Source organism: Macrosteles quadrilineatus, unplaced genomic scaffold (assembly GCF_028750875.1).
Source record: "Macrosteles quadrilineatus isolate MER2022 unplaced genomic scaffold, UCM_ALF_1.0 Scaffold_9__3_contigs__length_116548681, whole genome shotgun sequence".
Taxonomy (NCBI): domain Eukaryota; kingdom Metazoa; phylum Arthropoda; class Insecta; order Hemiptera; family Cicadellidae; genus Macrosteles; species Macrosteles quadrilineatus.
The window spans coordinates 88216376-88241058 of record NW_026542602.1 but is presented as its reverse complement, the minus strand read 5'-3'; the positions used below and the strand labels follow the sequence as shown (position 1 = coordinate 88241058).

Sequence of the window (24683 nt, the reverse complement as noted above, 5' to 3'; positions counted from 1 at the left end):
AGACAATAATATATTTAGTGGTAACCATTGACTATACACCTTCAGAGGTGTAGAGATGTAGAGGTGTATAGTTAATGGTGGTAGCCCACAAACAAGCAGAATGTTATTGATAGTACAGGAAGCACCATAATTAAAACGTTTTTATTAGCTCGCTTTCTTGTCCGGTACAAATTTTGCAATCAATTTTATACTAACTTCCCGATGAGCTAGAGACTTGAAACTTGGAACATAGCTCACAAATGGAAGACAATGCAATATTATATAATTTAATTTTCATATTTCCCTTGGGCTACGCCCCATGGGCTTGTCCGGTACAAATTTTGCAATCAATTTTATACTATCTTCCCGATGAGCTAGAGACTTCAACCTTGAAACATAGCTCACAAATGGATGACAATGCAATATTAAATAATTTGATTTTCATATTTACCTTAGGCTACGCCCCATGGGCTTGTTTTTATTAGCTCGCTTTCCTACAAATTTTGATACCAATTTTAAACGAAGTTCCCGATGAGCTAGAGACTTGAAACTTGAAACATAGCTCACAAATGGATGACAATGCAATAGTATATAATTTAATTTTCATATTTCCCTTGGGCTACGCCCCATGGGCTTCCAAATTTTCCATGTTTACATTTTGAAAGAATGTAAATATATCATATAATTTAAGTCAGCTGTAAATACTTAAATTTGACAGTTCGAAGAGCAGAGGTTAAGAGGTATAGGTTCTGCCCCCGAGATTTTCTAAAAATATAAAACAAGCATTTCAATGTAAAGATAAATCATCTGATTACAGAAAATAAGGTTTTAGTTATGTATTAACAGGCCATATAAAATAGACATATTTACACATTAAAGACTAAAAATTAGAAAATAATTTGAAAATAAAAATACTTTTTAAAAATTTCACGTAAACGCACTAAAAAGTATAAAATAATTCATAAATATGTTGAGAGAATAAATACTTACTTGTAAGAATTAAAAGGAAAAACGTGGGGTGCATGCTAATTTACAATTAACTTCTCCTATTGAACTATTATGATCTATTGCATGCCCCCCACGTTTTTCCTTTTAATTCTTACAAGTAAGTATTTATTCTCTCAACATATTTATAAATTATTTTATACTTTTTAGTGCGTTTAAAAACGTGAAATTTTTAAAAAGTATTGTTATTTTCAAATTATTTTACTTAAATTAAGGTTTATTAGAATACGATTTCTGTAACTGCAGTAACAAAAATACAACAAGCCAAATAGGGATACACAAACAAGAAGAATATATGGCCCACTGCTGGCGTGGTAATAGTCCAAAACTGATGCCTCATTATCATATTATACCCGCCAGTAGCCTGTGTTTACCCGCCAAAATTACAGAGCGCGCCCGTTTCGTGGACCACCCACCACGTCGCGTGTACCACCTTTTCACGGTTTAGCCAAATTTTTAAATTATCCATAAACTGAGAGGCCAAATCCATTCAATTTTTAAAATTGCCTTTTAAATCCCTTTCTTGCCATATTCTCAACCATTTCCCACTGCGTATTTGATTCATTCTGTGTAATGTAAAAAAGCGCATAAACATATTATTATAGCTATTTTAAATTCTACTAAATCCAGCTGATTTGCAATCATTGTTTTTATTCCAGTGTTTATTTTTTCTGGTTCCCAATGTAAAACAAGTTCAAAATTGTGGTTAACTTTCCAATACATTTTTAGAGGTATAAAAGAATGTAAATTTTTACTACACAGGATGACACGTAAACTCTCATTATTCAAAGAACAAGATTACAACAAGATACAACATGATTGCTTGAAGAAGGGAGAGCTTTTTCAAGATGACTTGTTCGAACTGGACGTCCCAGGCGCTACGTGGCTTAGGCCTAAAGACATTGTCAAAGACCCTCAATTCTTTGTTGGTGGAGCTTCAAGATTTGACGTTGTGCAGGGAAAAAACGCGGGGTGTTGGTTGATTGTGGCTATGGCTAATCTCACGATGAACCCTGTCCTGTTTCATCACGTAGTGCCAAAAGAACAGAGCTTTACGGACAATTACGCTGGCGTCTTCAGATTCAACATTTGGCAATGTGGACAATGGGAGGAGATCGTGGTTGATGACAGACTTCCGACAAAAGATGGTCCCGAGGGATCAAAACAACTGATATTTGTGCGGTCAAAACGAAAAAATGAGTTTTGGAGTCCTCTTCTCGAAAAAGCGTACGCAAAACTATACGGATCATACAACGAACTGACCTCTGGTTGGTTTAATGAAGCTATGGTAGACTTTACTGGAGGAATTGTTGAACGAGTTACATTGAAACCGGCTCCGAAAAACTTAACGTCGATCATTCTCAAGTCACTTGAGAAGAGTTCTTTCATGTGTGTTTTTATGTCTGACGATCCGTCGATAAAGGAAATGGTAACGAAGCAGGGTTTGGTAAAAGGACATGCGTACAGTATCAATAAAACTCAAACTGTGTCAATAAGTGGGGGAAAAAGTGAATTTCTTATCCGTCTAAGAAATCCTTGGGGAAAACTCGAATGGAAAGGAGCTTGGAGCGATTCCAGTGCTGCATGGCAGTTGATCTCGCTTGAAGAGAAAACGAAAATGGGCTTAGTGACTGAAAACGACGGTGAGTTTTGGATGAGCTTAATGGACTTTTCACAAAACTTCGAATACATTGATATTTGCCACTTGGGTCCTGAAATGTTCTCAGTCTCCAGTGGTAAAACATGGGAATCACACTTCTTCAAGGGACAATGGACTAAAGGGATTTCTGCCGGTGGGTTTTCTTTGGAAAAGTTTCATTTGAACCCACAGTACAGAATTACTTTGAATGAAACAGATGATAATACAAAGTTGTGTACTGTAATAATTGGTTTGCTACAGAAACATAAAACAAGAAAAATTTGGCACAAGATTGGATTCACTGCATTTCGTCTAGAAGAGCCTGAAAAATCTACTAAAACACCATTAAGTGTGGAATTCATCGGAAAAAATTTTGAAAATTCGTCTTCATCCAAATTTAGAAGACACAGAGAAAATGTGGTTCGCGATTCTTGGGAACCAGGTGTCTACTGCATTGTTCCTTCTACATTCAAAGCAGACGAAGAAGGGCAGTTCTTGTTGAGAGTGTATTCTGAGAAAAAGTCATCGATGGAAGAACACGAGCTGAACGAAGATGTGAAACAGCCTGTTCAAGTGAAGGAAATTGCCCAAACCAAACATGACAATGAAGAAGATTCTACAATAGAAGGGCCAAAAGCAATAAAGCTACTCCAGAAAAATGAGCAAGATATAGCTGAGTATTTCATAAAGGTTGCAGGAATTAAAAGAGAAATCAACTGGGAAGGTCTGCAGTCTGTATTAGAATATGCATTGACCGGCTCAAAAACATCAAATACTGATGATGACCACGCAGGGTTTTTTACGAGCATTCTGTCATACACATATAGTTTATTTTCTACACCTTCAGAAAGCAAGATCTTCACAAAGCATGAGTGTCGCAGTATGATTTCACTGCTGGATGATGATGTTTCAGGTAAATTAAACCTTAGAGAATTTAAGGTACTTTGGAGAAAATTACAGAATTGGGAATCAATCTATATAAAACACTGTGGTGATGAAAATAATCTTTTAGAGGGGCGTCTACTAAGAAAGGCTTTAAAGAGTACAGGGTATGATGTCAAAAATAACGATATTAGTAGACTCGTGTTGAAGTATTGTGACCAAAATGGTAATCTTGCATTTGACGATTTTGTTATGTGTGCTATTGAAGTTCTAAACAAGACAGTTTAGTAGCTAAATGTTAACCATACAGCTAGTTAACAATAATATAAATATCAGAGTCGATGTATTTTTTTTGTTCAGTACTTTCATTATCTGTTTAAAACCCCCAATATGAATACAACCATATAGGCTAACTGTACAAATTAGTTCAGTCTTCTTTAGTATATTTGTCTTTTTCGTCGTTTACTGTATTTTAGAACGTGGCTGGTGTCATAGACAAAAAAAAATTAAAGATACACTGTCAGCCGTGCTGCGGTTACCATAGGTTCTGGCACACACAGCTGGGAGTGCCATGTAATTACATCGTACGGGCTACATAACTACACGGCGCTCCCAGCTATGTGCGCCGGAACCTCTGTTAACCATGGTAATCGCAGCACGGCTGATAGTCTATATCACAGACAATATAATACTTTAATGGTCTATATTCTTTTGTCTATGCTGGTGTGTAGAGGTTCCCGCCAATCACTAATATTATCTTAGCGTTACCGTAACCCGGTGGTTCGGAGCCAAGTTGAAGTAATGGGTCGAACTTTAAAGTTAAATAAAGTTAAAACTATAAAGTTATAATAGGTGTTTAGACGAGAAATATCTGTGTTAAACATTTACTACACTTTAATTACCATCTCTAACATCAAATAGTAAGCATCGGTGGTTCAGTGGTAGAATGCTCGCCTGCCACGCGGGCGGCCCGGGTTCGATTCCCGGCCGATGTAGATACGTTTTGATTAGATGATCATTGCAAAACATAAGGGCAAAACTTATTAAAGGGACAGACTCCGTCAGCCATTACGTATTTTGTTCTTATATCGTTATAGTTTTTATCATCTTTATGGGTCAGATTAGTGAATTTTAAGTATTTGTCCGTACGTTTTATGTAGAGGAGTAACTATTACTAGGTGAACCCGTGCGAATTCGCACGAATAATAAATTAGGATATTATAGCAACGTCGTTAGAAGTTGCGTCATTGTATCGACGTTGGTCTTGAGCTCGATCGTTGGCTATATTCATTCTAAGTTCTTTTTGCTGTTCAGTAGGAGTATTGTGATGAACGGAGCTCATCATGCTGAATACTTGCGTGTTAATTAATATCAACCAAATGTTGAGTCAAAATGTGCATGAGTTCAGTGCTGCAAGAGCCATTAGCTTTGTTTAGCATTCTTTCTTGCTCGAACAGAGGTTTCGACTTCGTAGATATAAATTTGGGCATATGTGGGATGCTCCCCTTCTGACGGTTGTAAGGTGCTAATTGAGTGATACATTGTGTCGTGCACCTTAAACATGAAAGGCCCTCCAACGTTATATTCTTCAATTTTAGCTCGAGAGCTGACCATTGCGAGCGCAGAGTTGTAGGATCTAATGTTCTCTTTGTAGTTTCTGCTCAAATGATTTGCTCCATTTAGTAGGCTCTGGATATAATAGCTCTCTCGGTATGGTGGTAGATTCAATTTTCCTTTATGGCAGCAGGATGAAAATCCTTCGCCTCGTCCTCTTTGTTCTTCTTTAAAATGTAGCACACCCCATTTTAATGCCATCTCGCCAAGTGAATGCTGCTGAGTTCTTGTATTTGTCAGTGTAATTTTGTAAGTACATGTTGCTGTTCCAGCTCCTCGTCCGGGCTCCAAATGGACCGTTTTGCATTGCTCGCCGTATATTGACTCGCCGTCTCCGACCGGCAATATTTCTTTGTCGTCGGGTCCTTGGCATGTTTTAAACGAAAATCAAATGTAAAATTTTTCGCCCGTCGTGTCCTATAGGTAACATTTCCTTGCTGGGTTTATAATTATTTTTAAAAACATCCAAACTGTTTACATTTTAAAACCAAACAAAACAGCTGGAATTAATTTGTTTAACTAATTGACATCTGTTTCAGAAAATAATAACATTAAAATCAATCACAATTTTATTTATCCTTATGGAAGGAACTTTGAGGGCAGCCCACGCCCTTAAAAAGATATATTTCAAAAAAACTAAATCCAGTTTGCACATCTACACACCTAGACGAACATTTTGGTATAAAATATGTGGAGTTAAATCTTAAAACAAAAAAGCCTTATTGTTCACAAAGTTTCATGTCGCGTATTAAATTTATAGATTGTTTATAATTTCTTCCTTGTCATTTAACCTGTAGTCGGGGGGCTAACTGTATTCCGTGGGATTTTTTGTAAAGGGAAGGTGACTATGTGACTATGGGAGTGTGTGACTATGTGGAATCTCTTTATTATATGTCACATAATGGTGTAGTGCCGGGTGTTTACTTTCAAATTGCGCTGTTTGGTTATGACATCGTAAATCCATGATGGCCGCCATTGTGTGACATCTATTCATTAAATTAATAATAACTCTTTCCAGAGTAAAATGATCGGATTTTAGTTTACACCATTGAATTCTGTTCGAAAAAGCAAACAATTTGGTATCTTGAATCATTGCTCTATGTCCATTGGTTACCGAGATATTGCACGCGGTAAACACAGAACATTGTCTCCATGTTATCCTTATGGGGAAAAAATAAAATTGTATATCTCGCTTATTTCTCAACATAGCTTAATACAAATTTGTATAAGGCTTCATATAGTCGAGTTCACCTTGAATATGGCCTAAAATTCCCCACTTTGACATTTCCGTGGCAGCAAACCTGCATACTCACTTCCTATGTTATTCTTATGGTCAATATTTGTGCATGCTTGTTTATAAACATACGTTGAGAAAATGATGATGTGTGGCTCTATTTTAATTATTTATTGAATCATTTGAAATTCGCTGAGCATGAAGGTCTACTGCTACAAGGGTATTTGAGCTATAAACAAATCTCACAAATTATAGGTATAAAATAAAATAAAATAGACTATAGTTGTGGGTCATATGTAATTTCGTGGGATTTTGAATCAAGCAATTTGTATGATTGGTGGCGATAAATAGGTAAATGACATATAGAATTGTGTACTACCGGGTGTTTTGTCTGAAAGTGTGGCCTAGCTCGTGTTTTGGCCGCTGTCTTGGATCCACCATATTGGATATTAATACCATTTTTTTTATGTAATGCTGGTGTTGTGACGCATCATTATAAACTAGATGTTTACGATGATTTCAATTCCGTAAACAGTTTTTAAATATTGTTTTTCGTTTGGATGATATATTGAAATGAAAACTCTCTCCCATACAATTCTTACGGACATTTCGTACTTTGACCATTTTTCAGATTATTTTTCTCATATCTCCAGTTCTTATTATTGCTTGCAGTTCGTTCTAGCCTTAAAGTATTCAGTGATGTAAGGGTTTCATTTAAGCTATTGATCATTAAAATCGGACGAGTTAGAGCGAGCTATAAACCCCAACACAATATTAAATTTAACTTTTTTCAAAATCGGTTTTTATTCCAAGATTTATATCTCGGGTCGTTAATACGTCAATAGGTTCATTCTGGTCTCAAATTACTCAGTAAATGTTTGGTTTTAGATTTTAGTAATCACAAATGAAATCTGACAAATTTGAAAATGAGTCATGGACCTTTATTTGACATTAATAATTATTTTTATATAGAAAATTGTCTTTGATTTAAGTCATACAGAGCTGGTCATCAGGGTTACAACGTTTGTTTGGTGTAAGTATAAAGTAAATGATGTGTGATGAGGCATATAAGTTAAGAGTTTCCACGTCTAAAAATTGTAACACTGATGACCAGACAGATGTCCTTAACCACTGATTGTGTAAAGATACAATCATTTTTGCATTGCATGACACATTTTTTAGTAATTCCAATCAAAGTCTGTATTAGGATTCTATACATAGTTGGCTCTGTCCAAGGGGATATCAATAAAACATTCATGCAACGGATTGTCAAAGATTCAAGAGTTTAGGGTGAGAAGGCCCTCGGCTAGTCTGGAATTAATGGAATATAAATGATTTTGAATTATTTCCAGGCCAACGTCCAATACACTTCACCACGAGTGACCACGAGCAATACTAAAGCAACCAGTTTCTTTTCAAACAGATGGTATCCTAGATACAGAATAAAATCCAAACTTAATTAGGGTACCGGTACTTACAAGTAATAGCTTTGCCAGCTAGTCGAAGCTGATTGTAAGGAACGCCAATCTATAGGGGCTGTTCTTATTTTTTTAGACAATTGTATGTTTTAACACTCAAGCTTACAGAGACTATTTTCATAACTAGATAAAGTTTAACTATTTTTTAGAACAATTATTGGGTCAAAATACATGTGTTTACTTGTAATGCATAAGCAAATCCTCAAAAAATAATATTTTTGACTTATGACTGTTAATAGAAGTATGAATATCTCATCCCAAGTTGAGGTTGTAGTCGTTTTTAGACGAAAATGGACGTAGATGGATCAACAATCCATCTGATCTGAGTTATCCCTACTCCATTGATCTGTGTAGGAAACTCAGACAACAATTGCCGATTTCTGTTGAATTTAAAAACTTTTTAACATATCCAGGTTGAAACGATATCTTATTGTAAACTTTCACATCAAATGAGTACAAAATATTAAGCTAAAAAATCCAATTTCGAAAACAGCACAGTAGTAGTGCATTCAACTATGCCCTTTTTCCAATAAAAATTGCTAGAGCCTGTCCTTATAGATGGGATATCTACTTCAGTATCCAGAAGTCATAGATATAAAGCCTACTCAAAATCTATAACTTAGCACGAGAAATGGCTTCCACCTTGGTTTTATGTTGTTTCAACTACTATCTGGGATATAGTATATTCAGATCAGAAAACAATTTACAGAAAATCTTAAGCAATACGAATAAACCCAACAATCTATCTATATATTAATAGGCAAGCATGTTTCTTTAAAACCTTTTTTCTCAGCTCGTGTGCATCGTGGGGTAAATCTACGCATACCGTTGGAAAGCTATTTTCCTGTAGGTGTGCAGAATCCCATTATAAATTTAAATAGGCTCAAAGATAAGCACAAAAAATGAGTTTAAAAATTTGAAAAAATTAACATGGATCTCATGCGTTGCCATGTTGGTAACGAAATAACAACGAAATATAAACAGAAAATCAAAACAAATGGAATAAACTCCAATCACATGTTTTATTTACAGTGTGGGGTGAAAATAGAGAAGTGAGTAAGATTAGGCTACATTACACATTTTTGGTCGAGTTTCGACCACTGGACGACCTCTCGTATAAATAAATACAAAGCTTCAGGTGTATACCAACTTAATTGTAATGATTGTAACGCATTTTATATAGGACAGACCGGCAGATCTTTTGAACTGAGATTCAAAGAGCATGTTAAAGAGCTTGAGAATATTAACAGAACGCCAGGAACAAATATTAAATCAAAATATGCGGAGCACTTAAATGAACTGGGACACACTTATACAAATATAAGTAGTAACTTGGAAATCTTAGCGAGGGAAAAGAAAGGACAGCGGCTTGACAGAATAGAGGAAATGGCCATATACAAGGACTTCAAGCTAAACAAAAATGTTTTAAATGAAAAAATTCATTCTGACGCTAATCCTGTATATGATACCATTATTCGACTGACGGATAATACAAGAAGGAGAGAGTGACGTCATGTTCAAAGTCCAAAGCAGGGTGCCTGGACAAGTCAGTGCCGCCGCAGTCCCGAGCCCGTTCAGCCGTGCGCACGGTGATAGTATTTTAAATGTTTCGTCTTCGTCTGTGTCGTGTTTTATGTTTTTATGTTTACGTGGTCTGACTATGTTTCACAATGTAAATTATTTGACGCGGTTGCTACACCAACTATGCAACTAAGTACGTAACAACCTAGTGAAAAAGCGGAGCAGAAGATGACCTAAAGGTCGAAACGTGCGTCCTCCATAAATATACTGGATTGATTGACGTAAGTTGTTATTATTAAGTTAAACATCAATCCGTTTGCTACGAATCAATCATGATGATACTATCTGGGAGTAAAATTACAATAGGTGTTACTCAGTTAACGCAACGATAAATTTAAACAATATTTGAAATACTAGTAAATTTACTAACTGGTACAGGAGCATTGTCACATAATGAAACCCTCCAATGGGCTTCAAATAGCGTACACGAATATTAACTAAAGAATTACCTTCGACAAAAAAACCTAGAAGTTTACAAGAGAAACAATTAAAAAGGGTGTATGTCCCCAACTCCAACCGATTCTTTTTTTTTACCTAGGTATACAAATCGCCGCACTACTTTTAGCCTGTAACACATCTCTTGAAAACATTAAATGGATTTTTAAAAATACAGTCTTTATATTATGATCGTGCACACATGTTTGTAAATAACAAATTCCCACCCTAAGATTTGACGACTATGATTTCAAACCCCCATTAAATTGCCAATCTTTAGCTTCTTATCTCTGTTGCCCTTGTATTCCATAGCCCTCTTTATTCAAACACCAAACACCAACACTAATCCCTACATGATATACCAGTTAGTGGCGCGTGCCTCATTCTTATCCTCCCCTTGCACAACGACCACCGTAGGGAAGAGGGCACGCGACACAGTTCCTATGGGAGAGTTCGTTGGTAGCGCTTTCCTACAATAATCCCCTGGGAAACTTCAACCCTGGGAGGGTTTTAATCGGTCAATTCTCACCTTTTTATTGTCTTCACTCTACGTTTGCAATTTGTTTATTGCCCTAAGTAACTCGCAGGTAACTAGGGTGAAAAGATTTGATATTCATTATGATTAGAGGGTAGTTTCGGGCATTTCACTGTAAAATATTTGCTTATTTGTTATCATTTGTTATTTATTTACAGTTAAAATTTTCGTTTGGGTACAAAAAGTAGTCGTCACACTCACATGGATCAGCTATATACAATTTTATTACCCACGCAAAACATATCCGAACGTTATACATATCCTAACATTCTAACATATCCTAACAGTATGTGTCCCTGTAAAAATTATATTTATGTACTCTCTTTCATCTTATTCATTTAACCTTTATCGTTTATCCACCTCCACCATAAAATGAACACCATGATGTGAAATATAATGAGCACGAAGTCATAGAAATATAATCTATATATTAATAGGCAAGCATGTTTCTTTAAAATCGTTTTTCTCAGCTCGTGCGCATCGCAGGGAAAACCTACGCATACTGTTGGAAAGATATTTTCCTGTAGATGTGAAGAATTTCTTCATAAATTAAAATAGGCTAAAAATTAACACAAAAAATGAATTTAAAATTGTTTAAAAATTAACATGGACCTTATGGGTTGCCATGCTGGTGACGAAATAACAACGCAATATAAACAGAAAATCAAGACAAATGGAAAAAAATTCAATTACATGTTTTATTTACAGCGTGGAGTGAAAATAGAGAAGTCTGTACAGTAAATGTTTATGGTCGAGTTTTCGACCACTGGACGACCTCTTGTGAAATTAAATAGATTTGCATGAAAACAATAATTTGACAAAAGTACACTCTGTTGGTTGTTTAATTCAAGTAAGTCAATTGTTATTTGTAAACCGGCTATAGCTTAACCATTGGCATGTTACTCTATAGTCAAAGATAATACGATGCTATGGTGAAAATCAAAAGAATGACTGATAGTGATTGCCCTTTAGTAAATTGAAATAGAGAGTGCAACCCGATTAGTATGATTCGAATAATACCATTTCAACATTCTCCAGTGTACAACACTTTGTTATTATTTTGTAATTGGCTTTATTGTTCAGCAGCAGGTGTTGGTATAAAGAAAAAAAATCTTACATAAAATATTTAAAGCAGGGGTTTTTGTTGTTATTCACACTAACCCATCCACCACTGCCGAAACTCATGTATTTTTATTTGTTATCCCATTCAAGGGGATGCCAATACCCTCTCCCTTGTCCAAACGTCACCCCTCAGTATCCAGTGTAGCACGCGCCGCTGTGAGATAGTTCGTTGGTGGACAGTTCTGAGCCGGGGTTCCACGGGAAAGTTCGTCCGTGGGAAATATCACTAAAATGATTTACGTTAGTAGCAAAACGCTGTGTACAAGCTGGTACAAGACTGTTAGATGATTTCTGAAAGACCTGGAGCAGCTGTTCGGGTTGACACACAAATTTATTTTTTAGGTATCACATGTTTTTAGATTTCCAAGGAAAAAATTCATTTTTGGGAATATTTACAAATCATTAGTAAGAAGATATTATAAAAGAAAAAATTATATAACTAATGGATTTCCATTATAAGTTATTCCATATAGACTTGATGTTAACTTAAAATGTGACACCTTCAATGTTAAAATCAGCTTTATGTGTATCGATAAATCACGATTGTAAGCATCGATTGTCATTTTGCCTCCAGTTCTTTTATATTCAATACGGTCTGTAGATCTTGTCTTGCAGGGTATTCTGTTCAATGAAATTTAAATGTATGTTTGTATGTATGTTTAAATTAAATTCTAAATTATTGCTATGAAAGATATTAAATTATTTAACTGTAACGAAGTTAACGTTAGCATTGAAGGAATGCGTCATTTTTAATTCCTAGCCTTAAATGTTTCATTTATACTTCGTTAATTAAAATTAATTAATTCCAAAATGTAAATAAATGAAACATAAAGGAAATTTAATGTATCAAATCAAACCTTGTCACAAAACTGAAGACTTAAAGTCAACTTTAATCAACTTTAAATCCACTTTAAAGGTACTTCGATTTTTATTTAAAAAAAATCCTTACTTAAAATGAAATGTTAACACACATCTTATGCTTAACAATAATTTAAGATCTTAATAAAATGTGACTTTTGTAATTTAATTGTAATTCCATACATTCCTCGTTTATATCATGCCGATGAACGACTATCTTAAAGATGATTTCAGCCTATAATTGATTCGTACATAACCCGCCTCCTATAGGTCAATTCTCAAACCGTCCCTTCCATTTTCCCACGACATGAACACTTTCCCGTGGTACCCCGGTTTGGAACTCCACCAACGAACTATCACACAGAGCCACGTGCGAGACTGGATACTGTTTCGAAACGAGGGGTGAAATTTGGATTAGGGGTGAGGGTAGTGTGGACCCTACCACAATCACTGCCTAATGAATACATAATTACTTGTGGAGGGTACTTAAATAGGCGTGAAGATAATGATCTGAAGTCTAACGATTATTTTGATCCAGAACAGAATAGTACGTTACTACTAAGCTATTTGCTTTTAGTAAGAAGTAATGACAGAGTAAGTCTTTATCTTAAGACAAAACTATTTGCTATCACTAACAAAAACTAGTCTATAGGCTGTATTTAAAACTATTTACACACACCATCGTCACGCGTCTGAAAAAATAAATGGCTGAAGCGGGACAAAGTTTTAGTTTATATGTTTTTTCTTTCTATAAATATATAAACGTGTTAGTGAAAACTATTGACATTGTGAACTCTATTTACACATATTTTTACCATTCACACTATTAAAAAACTTCAATTTTCCAGCATCCTTAAAAATGTAACATCATTCTAATATTTTCACTATCCTATTACTTTTACTGTCCTTATATTATAATCGTCCTTACGTTTCCACCGTCAAGTACCTACCCCCACAAACAATAAACTTTAAGAAAATAATGTGTTTTTCTCACAATTATTTCCAATACCCACACCCTTCGGGGAAGCGATCCGGTCTATTGGTCGATCCCGGGTTCTAATCCCGCCAAACACAAATGGATTTATCTAAGTGATAATGAAGTGACTCTCTAGGTCTAGCTTGAAGTAATCTATAGGTTATCATCTTAAGATGTGAAAGAGAGACAAAAACCACGCCCTTCTTAGTTCTACTATACTCGTGGCATCTCCGCCTTCGTATTTCCCCGTAGATTCTATTGACAACCATATTGATCTTCCCACAATCCATTTCACACTTCTCATATTTCCACGTACCTCATTTTCCCCCAGTGTCGCCATTAAGGCTCGATCTACTACAGGGGAGAGCTGGATGATGTATCGGCTATAAAGGATTTGAATTTCATATTTCCTTTCCTATATTCGTATCATTTTCTGCCATTAAAAATACATTTCAAATTACGTGATTTGAAATATTGAGGAATTATAGTAGTTTCTGTTTTATAACGAATATTAAACAACAATAATATCCTACTACATTCTTTGCAATTTTCCATGAACGTGTGGTTTTTAAGCCTAATAAATAGATTTTCTTTCAATAAACGTTGTTTAGTACTGTAATTGATTAATTATGCTTCTGGGCAACTTTGAATTAAGTTCGGAAAACACTGCCTTTAGTATTAATAACAGTTTTAAACTTAAATATCAAAACTTTCAAACGGCAATTTTTTTCTACACGTTTAGAATCAGGTAAAACCCTGTTGTTTCTTGTAGTACCAATGCACTAAATAAAAAAAAAACCAATAATCTAAATTATCAAATGCTTATTGATCAATTACAGCTCTCAGTTAAAAAAAAACAAAACGCTACCGACTTTTCCCAGGACTCTAGACAGATTCATTTCATAGTCTGAAGACTCAAATTTTTCTTGCGAAACGTTCTCACCGAAATTCATTCCCATGTGAATCTTTTGTGAAATTCAGCCCCAACGAACTCTCTCACCGACCCCTAGCGCGTGTACTCGGGGTTAGCGGTGTCACCACTAGACTGTGTGAAGTAGGGGTTGTGGACACGTGGCCATTGTTGAGCAACTAGGCTGAAAATAACAGGTAGGTAGTCATAATTGTTTCGCTTCACGGCTCATTTAAAAGTCATCCACGCCCAGCACTTACGTAATTACAACTAAAAATAGTAACTTATGGTCTAGTGAAAAAATGTGTAATATTTAATTAAAAACATTTAGCCAATTGTATTTAACCAAACAAAAAAGAAATAACTACTTGTGAAAGATTGCTATTCTTGTAGACCCACAGACTGTAAGAGAGCCCTAAATAATGAAAGGATTAAAAGAACTCAATTCACTACAACACTCAATTCACTCAATTTCAGTGTACTCAAACGTACAGTTCAAATTTAAGAATAGAATGAAAAGTCAGCACTGTTCAAGTCAATGACAAAACTAAATACTATATTTGTTTAAATTAATATAAATAACTTCTTGATCAGCATTGTACGTGTTATTAAATTTACGGAAAGTAAATAAAAGAAACGTCTTATAACACTTAAAACATATATTTACGCTTATACTGTTACTCACAAGACGGTAAATATACAAAAAAGGTGGTAAGTGGTGATCGATTTCGATTGGACACTCCAATCATCATCAGACCCAATAGGCGAATGACAAGAATCTTGAATGGCGTCCCTACTTATACCCTAACAACAAGTCTATCCATCCGACAATCCACAAGACCGCAGCCTTTAGATCTATGCTGTACCGAGCCTATAAGATCCCACTTAGCCAAGCCAATAGGAAAAAAGAACTGGACACCATTAAGAAGATCGCTCAAGTGAATGGATTTCGGACCAAGACGATAGAGGACATCGCAAGGAAGACGAGGAGGAAAATCGATAGACAGAATACACTACACAGCAGAACAACATTAGAAGAGATAAAAGAGGAAAACACTAGATATATCACATTTAGCTACACGGGGACTACAACACAAAGGACTGCTAACAGATTCAAGAAATACGGAGTTTCAATAGCCTACAGGACTCAGAACACCATGAGTAAAATACTGCATCCAAAAATAGAAGATTGTAACAAATTCGACACTTCAGGCATATATAAAATCAATTGTAACGATTGTGATAGCTTCTACATTGGACAGACTGTGAACTTCGTTAACCGCTTCAAAAACCACATATCTGCATGGAGGAACAACAAACCGGAAAGATCAAATGTCGCACAACACCTGTTACAAAATGGGCACTCACTAGGAAAAATGGAGGATAGTCTAGATATTTTAAAGAATTGTAAGAAAGGATATGTAATGAATGCTTGGGAAGAATTGTATATTTATAAGGAAAAATGTAAAGATATAAATAAGTTGATTAATGAACAAATACATTTTGATTCCAGTTGTACTTATAAAAATGTATTGGCCGGTGCTTCCGGTAGCCAATAGGGTATAAGTAGGGACGCCATTCAAGATTCTTGTCATTCGCCTATTGGGTCTGATGATGATTGGAGTGTCCAATCGAAATCGATCACCACTTACCACCTTTTTGTATATTTACCGTCTTGTGAGTAACAGTATAAGCGTAAATATATGTTTTAAGTGTTATAAGACGTTTCTTTTATTTACTTTCCGTAAATTAATATGTCATTGATTATACAGTAAAACAGTGTAAAATAGGAAATCTAAGGTAATTCTACCTGCTTTGCAGACAATACGGAGTTATAAGCATATACCCTGTTGACTAATACGAACAAAGCTACTACTTAAGTATTTTTTTTTTCAAAGTGGTATAATTTTTCACCATGTTTAACCGTGGAAGATTGTACTTATCAATTGCAATTGCAATGATAAGACGAGTATGATAACAGGCAATACTAGACTTATTTCCCAGTACCATTGAAGAACAGTAGTGGATACATAGGGCTGCTGGGGAGTGACGTCACAAGAGCCATGTGGTGCTTAATTGACGGTTAAGCATCTGGTGGTAATGGTGCGTGACCTAGCACGTGGTGTGGTGGGTTACGGTATGGTGACGTCATGATGACGACATGCTGAGGTGTGAAAGTTAGGTGGATCGATATTTTCAAGGTTATTGTTGTGGTTTAAAAAAAAACAGCATATCGGTAAAGGGATAAGTACCGATATGCTGATTTTTAAATTCTTTATTGAAAAATCAAAATTGACATACGAGGAATATAATTGTTTTCAAACTTAAACCTAATACAGATCTAAGCTAAACTAAACATTTGGATCATAGAGTTAGGTCTACTACAGTAACAACAGTTGTCAAATTGTCATCCACACATGTCGCAAGCGAAACAGTGTTTGCATTGGTAAGAAGAGTAAATTACGATTTTTTTTGTCCATGCATATTATACACTCAAAGTTTGCTTCTTTTATTGGAAACATAGTAGGAATTTTGTTAAATTTGAGAAATTAGCTATATATACGACATAAAACTGTTGGAGATAACTATTTGTACATGTTACCTTTGCAATGTTTGCGATATAATTTGTTGTTAATGAGATGTTGTCTTTAGCTAGTTCCACTACAGACTAATGAGAGACCCATCATACACATTCTTTTATGCTGTTTATGATTGCTATCTGGTATACAGCAAACATTCGCAATTGAAATATTTCCACTTTTGTCTTTGCATTTTATAAGATCGTCAAGTGAAAAGTTTGTTATTATGTACATATTACAAAAAGTGTTTGGATTTTGGTTTGCAATGTTTCTGTGAGAAAACTTATTAAAAACCACTATTTTATTATGTCACCATTATAAACATAAATTCAGAACTAAACTAAAATATCACTTTAATCCTGCAAGGTGTATCAGCTATTTAACTGGTATGGAAAAGTAATGTACACAGTGTTTCTACTTCTTCGTGAACAGTTGGCGGTACATGCGGGCAGAGCATTGTTCCACTAATTACAACCATGTGCCACATTTGCAACATAGTACCTTATATTTCTAAGACTTGTTTATTCATCCAAATCGTTATGTTTTTGAATGATTTTTAAAATAACAAACATTTGGTATATTGTACATTGCTTAATGTTAGACGTACAAACGATCAAGCTATATAAAAACAAATTTCCCACTCTTTACCCTATAATTTACTATTTATTTAAAGCAAATGTTAACTCTCATTACTCTTGGTTGTATTGTAATCCAACGTATTTCTGTTTATCGTTTGTCCTTTTGTGAAACTGTTTGAATGTTTTTTTATTGCTAGTTGTAGTACAGAAAACTATTCAATTTAACTAATTTCACTGTTAAATATGTTCAAATGTTAGGTAAGGCTTCTTTCACCGTCAACCAGTCTTTCTAATATATCCATCACTTCCTTGCTAAATATGGATCTTTTTACACTAGATGATATTATATTTATTTGTTCTGGAATGTCTTGATGTAATGCTCTATTGTAGCTCAGATAAGGAATATTATCTGTAGTGGATGAAATAGTGTTATCTTGTATGTTGTTATTATTTAACTTTGAATTGTTGGATTCCATTTGTCTGTCTCTAGTGAAACCACTTTATGCGAGTTTACCAATCAAACAATATAGATGTATTGTTACATGTATTGTATAAACAACCAAGGTGTACAAAATAAAATCCCTTCCTTCAATACTGTTATCTACAATTAATTTTAAAGCAAATTAGCGTTTTTTTAGCAAACAATCTTTTACATTATATAAACTTACTGCGAGATATTTATATTAACACTATCACGTAAGCTACATCGTGTCATCAAGAGGTTGTGTACAATCCCTAACAAAATTGTTGACTTGCAAATTGTTTGTTATTTTAAAACCAATTCGGAAAAATATCCTTTTAATTCAAATGAAAACAAAATGAATTGACAAAGCGTGTAGACCAAAACTAATACGGTTACTGGTAATTTCATTGTTTCAACGGTAGCTTCTCCAGTTAGTGAAGATCCCTGTAACGCCCGCATGTGTTTCAACGGTTCGTTCTTCGTGATGTTCCAATCCAGAGAGCTGAAACGTTCAATCACCCCACTGTCATTGAGAAAATACTCTTTACTTGGTTCTTTTACGTTGAAGTAAAACACATCGCAGCAAGCTAGATCTTTAAAGTTTTGTATTCAGAACGTTTCTATCTGGAACATTATAAGGTAAAACTATTTGACCATTGCAAACATTCATTAGTTAATTGTTAAATAGTGAAAGGATAGAAATACGTGGTCTATATGTTAAATCCAATGATTAAACTTAAAAAGCTTTATAGATCTAGATCTATGAGGCATTGTCCTAAGGTAAGCCTACAGTTGAAAGTTACTTCCCACAATGGTTAAAAGTATTTAAAGTACTACCTCAACCTCACAATTCACTTTATTAGGGTTGACATTTTCATTATCAAGGTGCTCTTGTCCTTTTCGTGACATTGAAAAATAAGGAAATTATTGCGTTACCAACAGACATACACACAAAAATACAGAGATTAGTGAGAGAATTTGCTACGTTTAAAGCATAACAAAGTATATATAAAATTTAGGCAAAATAGGCCACGAACTATTGATACATAAATAACGTAAATCGTAAACGATTCATGATGGTTTTCTGAACAAATGTGTTACTTAAATGAGTTATCATTTTCTTAGCATTAACTAACAATTTGGAATCTAGATATAAAAAGCAAAACTTATACAGTTAAGACATCAATTAAAATTGAATACGGTTGTAATACGACTGTATAAAATAAGGTGCAACACCGATGATAACTAATTTTTAAATTACAGTGATGTGTTGGTACGTAAAAATTATTCTTGCTGCTACCAACGATTATAAGGAAAAGAACAAGTACCAAAAACCAACGTTTATAGTTAAGAATTACGACCGACAAATGAAATGCGTTAATCAAGTCTCAAGGTTAGTAAATTCTTGGTTTCGGATTTTCTCGTAAAAGGTTATCAGCAAACAAAGTTATTTCCTATTAATTGCTTTATTCGTAAACAACTTTTAATGTAAACTTATTGATGTCAGTTTGAAAAAACCTTATACAAACAACTGTTTGTTATTTAATAGACTATGTATGTATGCATATTCTCTAAACAATGATTGGTATGTCTTTAAACATCAGAATGAAATATGACAAAAATCACAAAATGCTGGGTTTTTGGACGTTTGTAATTTAATTTCTTAAGTAGGGAGGCCGTGTATACTAGGGAAAAGTACCGGTATCAAGGATTGTCGTCGAAAAGGTTATTATGAATAATTTGGTACGCGTAAGTACCCGAGAGATATTGGTTATGGGCCTAATGGTTGTATGGTGCAGCGATTGCATCATACGGTGAGTATGAACAGAAATGACTAAACAGTTAAGGGTCCGCCAGTTCCTCCAAGTTTGATTGATAAACTTCAACCCGCATTATAGTTCTATCTTTGTCTAAAACCGTTGGCACATGTGCAACGGCCATTTTTCGCAATGGTCATTGTTTGGTTGTTCATTTGTCCAGCTTTTGCAGTGGTCATTGTTTGTCGTTAGTTTGTCCAGCGTATTCCAGTAACCGTTGTTTATGAGTGTATGATAAAACTATATTTTATTATTTATATTGTTTTGTAATTATCATTTTACTATGTTCTTTTAATAATTGTTTTTAATTATTTATAGTCAGTTTATAATAAACAGTGTAAAGCAAAGTTATATAGTTAACTTGTTTGGAGATAGATTCAATTGTATACTTCAGTTTATAATTTCTGCAGTTCTCCAGACATTTCATTAACACAGGTAAATATTTGTTGTATATAAATAGACATAAGTTTAATAGTTAGATTTTCTTTTTTTTGCTAGAAGCTTTAATATTAAGGTTGGTTATTATTTATTCTACACAATCTAAATGTTATTATTATTATTGCAATGCAAATTTATATTTGAGTAACGAGCTTTTCACATGTTTATTTTTTGTAGCTCTATTCCCTCCTACTGAGTGAAGGTGATTTCTACGAAACACTACTCCTCCATTAATAATGAACGATTTTTTTACAAACGAAGTATCAAAATTAAGAATTTTTTGTGTAGACGCCCTATTTTACCAATTCCTGTAATAAAAGTGCTCAGGCTTAACCCCCACAGGTTATCAAAATCTCAATGTATTTCTTATGAAGAAAATATTATGTTTACTTAAACAGACGAATAATTTGTAATAACTAGCGCAAATGTTGCTCGAAATCGAGCAATTGCAAAGAAGTAAAGTAGTTACAGTATTTTAAAACAAATAACTTATTTAAAAACGAATAAAAGTTATAATTTCCGATGAGTTTAAAAAGACTCAACTCATAGATTACGTACCTAACAGTTCCACACAATCATCATTTCTTGTAAATATTTAATCATTTTTCAAAAGCTGATCTGGGTTTTTAGTGTATTCTACAAATCTTTCCCACTTATAGCCACATTAGGTTGTCCATGTTGATCTTTGTCAATAATAATGTAGTCTACATAGTCCTACCGTGGTACTACCCGTTGTCGTCAGTACGTTTACAAATTTCAGTCAATTTTTATAGCGATAACATTTTTTACAAAGTAGTAAAATATTTTAATTCAATCCTTTCTTTAATGTACCCAATGCGTTTTGTGGAATTGAAAAATAAATAACTTCAATTAAATTATACAGCTGATCAAAAAATGTAAACAATTATGTTCTTCATAAGGATAACACGGGGAACTTTAAAAAAAGCTACTGGGGCTGAGCCCAAGGGGGAATATTTACCAAAAAATGTAAGGCCAGTTTGTAAATCTACGCGACACGCTCTTTCCAATGAGACGTCAATGGATAAAATCGGTTTATAAATGGTTGAGGAGTTCAACCGACAAAAGTTTCATGTAGCGTATTTCGTATTAATTATATAATAATTACAGCTGTTTGTAGTAAACACATGATACACACAAAAACGTGTGTTTTCAGTTTTTGATAACAACTGTATCCGAGTGATTGATTACATCATTTTTGAGTTGGAAATTACGACTGTTATTCGTTTTAAATTAAGGCTTGGAATACATTGCAATTTCTCGAATTCTAGCAATAGGTAGGTACACTAGTATTATATAATATACTTAACATTTGACCGTCATTATTTAAACCTCCTGGTTCAAATGCAAACATATCATATATTTTATCGTTGCTATCATGGTAACTCACAAGTAAAGTTAAATTTCACTGTAAGATTAAGGTGCGCTATCTTTGTACCGGTATAATTTATTCTATGCAATCTTTAGGATTGTTATGCACGCCATGCCCGCATTTCATTGGTTGAGTAGACCACGCCCACACCAATAGGGTGACCCTGCGCACTGAAGTGCCCCTCGCATTAATTAGTAAAACCACGCCTACTGTCTATAAAGAGACTGCGCAAGCCATCATTGTTACACAGTTCATCGTTTGATAGTTGAGGTCGAACATCAAAAGGTGAACTGTGTAAAATGTAAGAATTATTGCAATGTCTGACCAACATTGTAATACTTACTTACTATTTACCTGTTAAGTTTATTCGTAAAATATTTATGGCTAGGTTCTAAATTTAAATAATGGAATTGTACACGAAGCCATTCTATCTTAAAAGTTTACGTATATTAACAAATAATAGTGATAGATTGGACTTCAACCCATGGAAAAATTAGAATGCTTTAAATGAATTTATAACTAAATTGCTATCAAACAAAAATTTGTTTAGTTTCATCAAGTCTTACAATTGAAATTTGCGAAAATATAACCGTTCATAGTGAAACAAATATATAATTATCAAACACTGGATCCTGATTGGTTGAGGTGAAGTCCCTCCCCCTACCAGGAGCATTAAAGGAGGATCGCAAAATCTAAATGTACACTTAGCTGCATGTTGCATTGTAGATAGCATGTGCTTGGGTAGCTAGTACTAACAAATAATCGTATGGGTAATATTAAGTTAAGTAAGCTATGTTTAGTTTATAAATGTTATTAAGATGTTTTACAAACATTAATTTAGCATATGAGGTTTTCTAATAGTTTATTTAGTATTAGTACTTTTGTTATGTCAATTGTTTAAGTAATATTTAAACTTTAGAATTCAAAGCATAGGGATGTTATAATTCATGTGGAAAATATTTTGCGGAAACGTAGCTCTAGCAGCTTGTACATGACCTATGATCTTTGAAACATGAATAGTTTCAACTCATATCAAAAGTTAAATTATTTTTGAATGAAACAGTGTTAATCCTTGTCTAAAACCCAGCGGATCTAAAAAAATCCTTAGCGATTTTAAGTGACCAGTGGTTTATCAACATGGAGAAATACTAACATATCTTTGAAATTGTTTAACTAAATTAAAAAGTAAAACAGTGTTAATCCTTGTCTAAAACCCAGCGGATCTAAAAAAATCCTTAGCGATTTTAAGTGACCAGTGGTTTATCAACATGGTGAAACACTAACATATCTATGAAATTGTTTAACAAAATTAAAAAGTAAAACAGTGTTAATCCTTGTCTAAAACCCAGCGGATCTAAAAACTCCTTAGCGATTTTAAGTGACCAGTGGTTTATCAACATGGTGAAACACTAACATATCTTTGAAATTGTTTAACAAAATTAAAAAGTAAAACAGTGTTAATCCTTGTCTAAAACCCAGCGGATCTAAAAAAATCCTTAGCGATTTTTAGTGACCAGTGGTTTATCAACATGGTGAAACACTAACATATCTTTGAAATTGTTTAACAAAATTAAAAAGTAAAACAGTGTTAATCCTTGTCTAAAACCCAGCGGATCTAAAAAAATCCTTAGCGATTTTAAGTGACCAGTGGTTTATCAACATGGTGAAACACTAACATATCTTTGAAATTGTTTAACAAAATTAAAAAGTAAAACAGTGTTAATCCTTGTCTAAAACCCAGCGGATCTAAAAAAATCCTTAGCGATTTTAAGTGACCAGTGGTTTATCAACATGGTGAAACACTAACATATCTTTGAAATTGTTTAACAAAATTAAAAAGTAAAACAGTGTTAATCCTTGTCTAAAACCCAGCGGATCTAAAAAAATCCTTAGCGATTTTAAGTGACCAGTGGTTTATCAACATGGAGAAATACTAACATATCTTTGAAATTGTTTAACAAAATTAAAAAGTAAAACAATAATTCATGTGAGAAATATTCTGTGGAAACGTAGCTCTAGCAGTTTGTACGTTAACTGTGATCTTTGAAACATGAATAGTTCCAACTCACATCAAAAGTAGAATTATTTTTGAATGAAACAGTGTTAATCCTTGTCTAAAACCCAGCGGATCTAAAAAAATCCTTAGCGATTTTAAGTGACCAGTGGTTTATCAACATGGTGAAACACTAACATATCTTTGAAATTGTTTAACAAAATTAAAAAGTAAAACAGTGTTAATCCTTGTCTAAAACCCAGCGGATCTAAAAAAAATCCTTAGCGATTTTAAGTGACCAGTGGTTTATCAACATGGAGAAATACTAACATATCTTTGAAATTGTTTAACAAAATTAAAAAGTAAAACAATAATTCATGTGAGAAATATTCTGTGGAAACGTAGCTCTAGCAGTTTGTACGTTAACTGTGATCTTTGAAACATGAATAGTTCCAACTCACATCAAAAGTAGAATTATTTTTGAATGAAACAGTGTTAATCCTTGTCTAAAACCCAGCGGATCTAAAAAAAAAATCCTTAGCGATTTTAAGTGACCAGTGGTTTATCAACATGGAGAAATACTAACATATCTTTGAAATTGTTTAACAAAATTAAAAAGTAAAACAGTGTTAATCCTTGTCTAAAACCCAGTGGATCTAAAAAAAATCCTTAGCGATTTTTAGTGACCAGTGGTTTATCAACATAGAGAAATACTAACATATCTTTGAAATTGTTTAACAAAATTAAAAAGTAAAACAATAATTCATGTGGGCAAATTTTCTGTGGAAACATAGCTCTAGCAGTTTGTACGTTAACTGTGATCTTTGAAACATGAATAGTTCCAACTCACATCAAAAGTAAAATTATTTTTGAATGAAACAGTGTTAATCCTTGTCTAAAACCCTAAAATTAGAAATACAAAATACAGATTTTAAATTTCTCAAATAAAAAAACATCAGGATTATTTTACAAATGCGCGTTCTTTGATATAATTTATACTAGTCATTTATGCTTTTGGATATAACTTAATTACTATTATCAAAACATTATATATCCAAATCGAATATAATAAAGTTAAATTACCTAATTTAATAAAAACTAAACGACTGTTACAGTAAATTATATTAGTCTTTTAGGGGCACTGAGTAATCTTTCTTTTGCTGTTAATTAACATTTT

The 24683-nt window shown here is 33.8% G+C and overlaps 1 protein-coding gene and 1 non-coding gene across 2 annotated transcripts; both read left to right on the top strand.

Annotated features, from left to right (window-relative positions):
* The first annotated feature begins 1747 nt into the window (after window positions 1-1747).
* On the top strand, window positions 1748-3905 carry LOC129003618 (calpain-A-like). Its single transcript, XM_054431915.1, has one exon. The coding sequence runs from the start codon at window positions 1748-1750 to the stop codon at window positions 3791-3793; it is 2046 nt and encodes a 681-aa protein (XP_054287890.1). The 3' UTR covers window positions 3794-3905.
* Window positions 3906-4429: 524 nt separating this feature from the next.
* On the top strand, window positions 4430-4500 carry Trnag-gcc (transfer RNA glycine (anticodon GCC)). Its single transcript has one exon. It is a non-coding gene; the product is annotated as a tRNA-Gly (tRNA).
* The last annotated feature ends 20183 nt before the right edge of the window (window positions 4501-24683 follow it).